Raw genomic sequence first — 9570 nt, 5'->3', positions numbered from 1 at the left:
AACACAATGGTATGAATTCGATATTAAATTTTCCCGCTTTTAAAGGAAAAAATACACATTTTTCTGCGCTTAATTTGTTCTGTGAGTTCATGTACAATATGCTTGGCTTACATAAAGAAACATTTCAATCAGACAAAAACTTTTACCACTTCACATGTTCTGAAAGTGCTAAATTCAAACAAGAAAGGGCAAACTTGCAGATATTAGAAACAAACTGGGTAAAACAATTCTAGTTACAGAAAAAGTTTTAGCGGACATCAAAAGATGTGGAATCGCGCAAAGAGGAGTGCTTAATGAAATCTATGCAATCAGCAACGGCCTCCGTATAGAAGGAATGGGTAGAAGCAGCGGCAGAAGCGTAAACAGAAGCAGGTGAGGAATTAGAAGAGAAAGCAGCAGGCACGTAAACAGAAGCAGGTGTGTTGGCAGTGGCAACCAGTAATGACTTGAACGTACTTTTCCCAGCCAAGGCCAGTGAAACCCACAAACGATGAAATGGCTGCTTCATTTTGTCCAAGAGACAAAAAACCCTAAGTCTGGGGTGAGAGACGTTTAGCCTACATCTGATTCTGAACCCACTTTTTACTCTCATGCCTGCTCTGCTCTTCCACAGCTTTCCGCCTCGTCTATGCATTTTTTCACTTTCGTTGTGCATTGGGTCTCTCCTTGTTTGTCACGTTTCAGTCTACCATTTCATTCATATAAAACTTGAGTGAGCCGTAGCGTGGAAGTTGCGGAGAAATGAGGTTGGCCGAGTTCTGACAGGACATGGATTAAAAGATTTCCGCACCAGTTGACAGCGATGTCGCCATGTGACAATCGAAATTGCTACGCTACTGCTTTCGAAATTAATAATCAGTGGTCAAAACACAAAGAAAGTTAAGCTGATTAAATTATTACTTTCACTGTTATTGCTTGCCATTCCCGCATAAGAAACAAAAATATATAGTTTTCAAGCTAAATGCATTTTTGTGCATTACATTTAAGGAAATTCAATGTCTTTGGTCACTTCAATGGATTTTCTTCTATCTTTAACTTCTTACTTTCATTTTCGCTGGAATAATATAATCAGCCGGTTCTGCGGGTTCAAACAGTTGCGAATTATTTGTTAATACAGTGCTCAAACTAAACTCAAAAACAATTCACCGGCTGACAAAGAGGCCGCAAACACGACAAATTTGTCACTGGATGTGTAACCCATACGACAAACAAAGCCCAGAATTTAATGCTTCTGCTATTCGTGTATTGCAGCATCTTGAATAATATACATTTATTTATATACGATTCACATTATAATTTGTCTCTTCCGCAATCTCCACAGTTTAAACTATTTTGAACTTGTCGGCCTGCGAGAGTTTTCACAACTCTCCTATCATTAAACTTAAAAATCCACTGAGTAATTAGCCAACGCATCATTAAGTTAATGTTGATAATCATGAATGCTTTTGTGAATTGTTTGGCAATTGGAAGTGGTCAAAAGTTTCATATGACACGTCCACAGTCCACCACCTATGGAATCACGAATGTTTTATTGTCGATTGCTACAGACCACAGTTGCTTTTCTTTATCGTTTGTATTTTCGTAGATTTGCGTAAAGTGACTCCTTTATTGAACTTGTTAGCGGACGCATGATGTCTCTTTATTCTACCGAGGGAAAGGAAGTTCTTCCAATCGAAAATGAGAGAAAGAGAGGTTGATGAATCCAAAGAGAGGAAGAGAGGTTGAGAGAATGTTATAGCAAGCTTGAGAGTCTTGTAGCTAGTTGAGAAGTGCAAGGGATTTAAGGGAGTTAAGAGAGATCAAGAGTGAAAAGTTGAATTAAAAAGAGAAAGAGATTGAAAAGACAAAATAATGCTTGAAAACAATTTAAAAACAAAAAAATGTCATAGGATGCCAGTGCAATGTGCAAATGAGACACAGTTTGCTAAAAAATGGAAGGAGAGTAGGAAAACATGAGTATAACACAATGGTGACAAAAGAAGTTGACTCAACTATCATAAGAACTTCGTGTGATGAACGAATATTAGTGCAAAGTGTCCAAACAGATTGGGGTCGAAAATGACAAGGCATTAGAAAAATAGCTAACATGTAGGTTAAATTGAGCCTAGAAAAATACTAAAGAAGTAGACACAAAACATAGATGATATTTAAAGGATAAACAATTTTTAAAACTACAAAAAAAATATTTAAATTGATGTTAATTTCTATTAATTTTAAATAAAATTTATAATTCAATAAAAAAAAATACTTAATTTAATAATCAAATAATTCAAATTATTTGACTAACAAAATGCTAAAATTTTGAAAGTCTAATTTTGAAAATTAACCTACTACCCTTGCAAAAGAGAACTTACCATTCTAACAAATCATATAATTCATTAACAAAACTTTAAAAAAAAAAAGGAAAAGAATTCAAAAAGAATTATTTTATCATTAAGAAAATTCAGATAGATGTACCTCTAACAAAAGCACAGCTGCCAAGGGCAAAAGTGCGTATTGACAAGCATGATTGACAACAAGAAAGAAGAAAATTATATGGAGATGAATTTAATGAATATATACTGATCATGGAACTGTTCTTCTGATCGTCAATAGACTATTTAGGGAAAAACCATCTACACAAAATTATTTCAACCTATTTACCCTTCCCATTGTTTGACAGTATTATAATTTTACCTATAAATTAATATATCATATATCTTATAAATCAAAGTGTTGTTTCGTCTTTCATTATTTTAAGATCAAAATTATTCGCACCCGAGATTCGGCCTGAGAGAGGAATATTTACATAAAAATGTATATTTATAGCTCTCCAACACATTGCCTTATCTTGGAGAGGGAAGGGAACTGCTGTCGGTTGCCAATGAGAGATGTATAGCGTACGGAGCGTCCTTTACCATTCTGTAATCTGAACTATCTGTTGTGCGAAGTAGTTCAAGAGCTTCTTTCAATTCATTCACAACTTGGCTCATGGTGGGCCTGTCATTTTGTTGGCTCTCTGTACACAACAATGCTAACTCCGCAACTTTCCACATTGCACCCAAATTAATTTTTTCCACTCCCTCTGCATTTATCAAGCTCTCAATACGTCCTTGAGAAATCAGCGACCTTGACTGCAGCAATACAAAACAATATCACTTAATTTTATTTTTTTTGATCGAATGATTTCTAAGTGGGCTTCGTGCCTTTTCTTACCCAGGATACAATGTGACTTTGTTCGCCTGAAATATTTGTATCAATAGGCGTTCTTCCTGATATGATCTCTAAAATAACCACGCCAAAGCTATAGACATCACTTTTATCTGTTAAATTGTTTGTTAAGGTATATCTGTTATAAGAAAACAAAAGCAGTATCAGTATATCTGCTGTAATTTAGTAAACGTTACGTGAAGGAGTATTGAAAAAGAATGTAGAAATAATTTACTGAGGATCAAGGTAGCCAAATGTGCCCTTCACATCGGTTGAAACATGAGTTGCTTCACTGGATGGCCCCTCTCTTGACAGTCCAAAATCTGCTACTTTCGCTTCCATACTTTCACTTAATAATATATTGGACGATTTGATATCTCTGTGAATTATTTGAGGTTTGCAGCCAGTATGCAAGTACTCCAATCCTAATTATCACACTATCAACTATTTTACATATATTGAAAATTAATAAATATCTTGTGTTGTGTCAGGGGAGAATCTACCTTGAGCTGCATTTATGGCAATGGTGAGCCTTGTTTCCCAGTCAAGGCAGTGCTTTGATCCATATGATCCTGCAACCATAAAACCATATATGAGATGAATAAACCCACACTACAAACTTTTGGGCACTACTAATAATAATCACTTACATATTAGAATTTTTAACTTAGGAAAAAGTGGTAGCAGGCTATCCAGTCAACTGGTAACCATTTAGTACACTCAAAGATATAAGCATTTTAAACTAGAAACCTGCATAATTGATATGCCCACTTCTAAAGATGTTTTTCATTAAGATATTTTTTTCAAAAAATTTATCATGGGTGGATCATGGTTATAAGGATTCAAGTCTATATTGTCAGTCAGAAAACAAAAATGGAGAAGAAGATTACCATGGAGAAGTTGACGTAAATTTCCCTTTGACAGATGCTCGTAAATCAATATTTGATATTCTCCTTCACAGCAATAGCCCAGAAATTTCACAAGATTTTTGTGATGCATTCTCGAAAGCAAGGAAACCTGCAAGTTACACATTTTTGTTTAACTGAAAAGACTCGGTAGGAAATTATTAAGCAATGCTGTGGAAAACAAGAAGGCTCAGACAAACCTCTGTTAAAAATTCTTTGACTCCTTGTTTAGATGTTTCGGAGCGAACCTTGACAGCTACCTCCTTTCCAGTCTTTAAGCAGCCATAGAATACAGGCCCAAATCCTCCTCTCCCAATTTGCTTACTAAATTCACTAGTTATTTCTTTAACCTCTCTGTAACTATATTCTCTGTAAGTTGGAGTTATTAGGTCCTTTGGCATTGGAGAAATAAGAGATTCTGTAGCATGAGTATAATTTCATTATTAGAAATTATTACATCCCATTAGCAGTGTTAATAGAAAAAAAGCAAAAATAACTGTCGTACTAGCCTGTAGATTCGCTTGCTATGTAATTCCTGCGAATAATTTGTAGGGCACCACATAAGAGGATAGCTAATATTATGGCGCCGCCGATTCCCAGACCGATTATCAAACCTTTGTTTGTAGATTTGCCTCGACAATCATTCTCGCCTGTCGCACACAGATGCACATTTCCTGAAAGACTGAAGACCAAAGACATTTGAAGTTTTTAGAATACGGTGTCCTAAATGGTGGTTTCAAACTAAATAGAATTCTTCCTCGCACAACATAAATGACCCACAATATCTAGTCATTTGTAATGAATATTATGATTATTACCTGAGGTTTAGGTTCTTGTTGTTTATCAAAGCCACCGGTACTGTTCCCGTGAGATTGTTGTTCTCTAAATTACTGAAAGAAAGTTTCAATCACAAAATACATGTCACTTCAAGATATGTTACTCTCTACCTGAATTCCATTGCAAGTCAAGGAAATCCTCGATATAAATCGGTAGCACAATTAAGAAGATAGAGAGGTCAATCAAATTTTCAATATAAAGAATACTCACAGAATTTTCAAGTTTGTCAAACTAGCCAAAGAATCAGGTATTGTACCATTTAAATTGTTATCAGATAGATCACTGTAAAATCACAGTTTAAGAAAGAAAGCAAACAGAACCTTGAGTGTCTCATTCGAGCAGATGTAAAATATTATTTACAAAGAAAGTTGTTATGCTGTATATTTATAAACTATTAGAAAATGAAAATCTTAAGAACGAAGAATGTTACAGTGTTATATATTTATGAAACTTATTAGAAAGTAAAACTTACATGATCTCAAGAGCTGTGAGATTGCTAATACTGGTTGGAATATTACCAGTTAATCCTTTCTTTGAAAGATTCCTGAATATCAATAAATTTATATACAAATTAATCTAACAAGTTGTACTTAATAAGTTTGAAAGATTTTAGAATATCCAATAAATGTATATGCAAACTAAGTTAACAGGTTGTAGTTAATTAGAAGAGAGTTAATGCTCAAATAATTACTTACAAGTTCACAATTCTAGGTGATGTATTGTTATTGCAAGTTAACCAATCCCATGAATAACGAAAAGGCAAGCATGGATCACCAATGTAGGAATAGTTTAGATGCTGTTGAATGATAGTTAATGCTTCCACTACAATTTCAAAAGTAAAATTAGATGTCAATTAAATTTATAATTTTAATTTCTTATTTATAAATGAGCTCATGAATCACACAAATTCTCAAACCTATTTATCAGGACTTCAATCCATTGTCTCTTACACATTTTACTATCATTATATTACTTATGTTCATGTTTTTGAAAAAAATAAAATAAAATCTTTTCTTAAAACTTCATAACTATTAACCAAAAGTAAAAGTTGAACCCAAAATTAAATAGAAAATGCTTAGTAAATAAAAAGATCAACATATATTGTACTTCATACAATGGCTATATATGTTGCTCTCACCCCACATAAATAGCATACAATTTGACCACAAAGTGTTGGCTATTTGAGAATATCTTTCATAAAGACATACCAAAACATAGAAAAATAAAAACAAATAAAGTTATATGCTGAAATATCTTAACTAAATTGCTTATAAACCATTTAGAGACTTGAGTTACATACCATCTGAAATAAAAGTCCCTTGTTGATGTTGAGCACTTTGACGATACATCTCCAAAGCGCTTGTTATTGGAGGTAAAGTGGAACGGTTTGTTGCTTGCAAACGAAATGCCATAGTGTTTGTAACACCGTAGGGTATAAGCACAGACACATTTGATGATTGTAGATATTTGGGTTGTATAGGTCTATCATTAAGCTTCTTATTATCAAGAAACAAATCAAATTCTCGAAGGCTTGTCGCATTCAAATTAGGTTGCACTTCTGCAAAATACATAGAAATGTAAAGATTCCCATTTTGTCTGCTTCGGCGTAAGGGCAAATCCATTGTTGAAGGGGAGCTGAGATAACTTGTTTCTACTGTTTGCATGACCAGAGATGGAGGTTGGTCATAGGCCACTCCAATAGATACTTTCATTCCAGTCATCATATTAGGAAAGTCTATTGGACTAGGAGACCAAAGTCTGTCAAATAAATCATCTGGATACCTGTTTATAACAACTACACTGTTAAACATTTTTATATAATAAGAACAAAACAACACCACTTAAGAACTTTATTTTATGAAGTATAAAAAAATCATTTATTTAAACAAATTATAACAGAGAACCCTAAACAAAAAGATCCACTGGCTTAAAAATAAACGAGAATCAACCAGCATAGCTGAATTTTTCAATTTTTAAGTTTGATTTTCTTTGATATCCTTTACCAAAATTTTTATGGACATTCATATTCATATTCATATTGGAGGAAGATATGGCATCTCGCTATACATAATTTATAAATAGCCATATTCGAGTCTACCTGACCTGCTATTATAATTTTTGACCTAAACTCAATACGTTTTAAACAAGAGGAGTCGGTAGAGTAGATTATGTGTGAAATAGGTTATTCTGAAGTCAAATCCCATCAACGTCAGCTGTCATAGAGTAGGTAAGGAAGAGCTCGCATTTAAAAAATATATTGGTCAAACTCGAACCTCCGACTTATTGTTTGCATTCGAACATAACGTACGCAAGATTGACTTTTTCTAGGTATTATTTGGACTAAGGTAGAAATTCCAAGTTACCAGCTGTTGATGGCTATCATATACATAAAAATTTCTGCCTCACATCTTTGCTTATATTTATACGAATAATGGGCACGTAAATATAGATCATATTTCTTTGAACTTTAGATGTTGCACAATAAAACTGGTCCAATGACATAATTGAATAGTAAGTAAATGCACAATGGCTTTTACAAATAAAATTAAGGTAGCCAAGAAGTAAAGGTTTTCTCAGTTTTTGAGATGGTCATTGGCCATGCACTTTTGGGATTGTTTTCTAATTGAATTTAATTTTTTATTTTGTATGAGTGGTTACAATTTTCTTTCGGTGGACATTGAGAGATGTAGCCATTCTAAATCTAAGTTAGTACAATAACCACTGCAATTTTAAGATTTGATTTTCTAGATTAAACATCTGAAGTCTAAATAAAGATGTTGATTAAGTTTATTAATTTTCATAATTTATAATAGCAAAAGCAAATGTACATGTGGTATCCGAACCTCATCCTAGATTCAATTTCCCTAAATTCTGTGAATGACTAATCTTACACCTCTAAAAATCGACCTCGTTGATTAACCACCGCTTTAGATCAGATGAAAAGTGTGCAATTATATAATTTTGAATGACTACAATAGAAGGCGGCATTCATGGAAGAAAAATCTAAAAGATACAGAAAATTGCGTTTAGAGACAAAAGCACATAAACTTTAAGGAGTATTTCACAGCTTTAGTAAGCCTGACAATTAAGAAGTGTTTATCATAATCTGGAGGGGTGGGTTTGATCATGCATACATCCTTGAACAATGTCTAAAGTAATAGCAATAGCAATTCCTTTATAGGCTGGGACTCCGTCGACCTAAATTACAATCTTTGAACAGAACATATTCGGCCCACGATTATAAATCTTCAGTGCAGTTATGAAATCTTTTACCCACTCTTTATGTTTATTCACCCCAAATTTTGTCTATCAGAACCATTTTTCTCTTGTGTTTCAGAAAATTTCAATGAGAAAATCACGGATGGTATAGAAAACTTACCTTATGTCTTTGTCAAGTTCTTGAGCTCCAAAATTGCTGTTCTCCATCCTCAAAAGTGAAAAATCTTGGCTAACAGGCCAATACATGCTTTGATTGAGAGGCCGCAATTCTAAAGAAGAGATAATGGGTATTCCATAGCTCTCATCGATTCGTGCAAGGCAGACATGGGTAGGGTCAAACCTTGCCATGAAAATGATTTCCTTCTGAACAACATATGTGCTTGAATCCCTAAACGACAAGCTGTCCCAAACATCGGTGTCCAGAAGCAGAGCAAACTGGGGAGGCAAGTTGAGATTGTCATGGTTCCCATAAACGAATGTCCCGCGGAGAAGATATTTTGTTCCAATCTCCACAGGTGTTAACTTGTAACAACTCTTCCTTCTCTCCGGAAATCTTCGAAGGCTGTTCAACTGTCTTGATTGTTTTCCTCCAAGAATGTTATCTGTAAGATTCCATTTTTGTCCAGAATTGATGTAAGCGTCATCTGGCATCCACTGTATTCCAACACCATCTATATAACTCTCACTACCTCCACAGTCGAGGCTAATGAATCCTGCAATCAATCGTTTCTCAGTATTAAATAGACATATCAAAGATTTAAATGTCATGGTACAGTAAAAAAGAACCCTTAAAGGAAACCCAGAATTTTCCTACTCACCGGGTTGACTAAATACAGGAGAAGCAAAAATTGCAGCCACCATGAACAAAATCAACGTCTTCCCCGTCATCATGAAGAGCACTGAGCTAATCTCTCTTATTTACAGTTTATTTCAATTGTAAACTAAAATAAAAGGAATCAGCATTGAGCTTATCTAAGAGCGTTGCCCTTTCAAAGCTACTATAAATTACAGAGTCTCAAGTATTGATATCAAAAACAAAATGATTGAACAATAATCTCATAAAATGGTTACGAAAGTAACCAATTACCTCTCACGGCCCAGACTGTTACTTCTTTTTTATTGAATATATGCAGAGGAACAGATTCAAACTGGGTAGCCATGCCACCTATAACACAGCTCACCGAATAAAATGTCCCGCTACATGACATGATTTTTGACGACAGCTTGATAATTGTTCATCATTTTCAGATTATTTAATAGATGATAAAAATGATATTTATTATATTTAAATAAATTGTGCTTTTGGTTTCGTATGGATCAAGTACCTTGACTTAAAAATCCGGATCGATCTTAATTAATTATTTAAGATTTCCACCTCAACTTATCCACCAAACATCGACCCCACCAAGAAAAATCAATA

At 34.1% G+C, this 9570-nt stretch overlaps 1 protein-coding gene across 1 annotated transcript; it reads right to left on the bottom strand.

Moving 5' to 3' along the window:
* Window positions 1–247: 247 nt before the first annotated feature.
* Window positions 248–9038, bottom strand: LOC131071044 (putative leucine-rich repeat receptor-like serine/threonine-protein kinase At2g19230). Its single transcript, XM_059219268.1, has 15 exons — window positions 8969–9038; window positions 8311–8863; window positions 6232–6713; window positions 5627–5753; window positions 5404–5475; window positions 5142–5213; window positions 4913–4984; window positions 4604–4776; window positions 4295–4512; window positions 4080–4206; window positions 3693–3761; window positions 3425–3614; window positions 3196–3328; window positions 2898–3113; window positions 248–499 (listed from the first exon to the last, which is right to left on the bottom strand). The coding sequence occupies exons 1-15, from the start codon at window positions 9036–9038 to the stop codon at window positions 248–250; spliced, it is 2826 nt and encodes a 941-aa protein (XP_059075251.1).
* Window positions 9039–9570: the final 532 nt, after the last annotated feature.

This window comes from Cryptomeria japonica, chromosome 4 (assembly GCF_030272615.1).
Source record: "Cryptomeria japonica chromosome 4, Sugi_1.0, whole genome shotgun sequence".
Classification (NCBI taxonomy): Eukaryota; Viridiplantae; Streptophyta; class Pinopsida; order Cupressales; family Cupressaceae; genus Cryptomeria; species Cryptomeria japonica.
This window is presented reverse-complemented; position numbering and strand designations above follow the sequence as displayed.

Excerpts from the sequence above, each read along its gene's own strand:
- LOC131071044 (XM_059219268.1), bottom strand. The coding sequence starts at position 9,038 with ATGACGGGGAAGACGTTGATTTTGTTCATGGTGGCTGCAATTTTTGCT. Across the intron at positions 6,714-8,310 it reads GAACTTGACAAAGACATAAG|GTATCCAGATGATTTATTTG; the intron begins GTAAGTTTTCTA and ends TGTTATAAACAG. Across the intron at positions 5,214-5,403 it reads CTCACAGCTCTTGAGATCAT|TGATCTATCTGATAACAATT; the intron begins GTAAGTTTTACT and ends GTGATTTTACAG.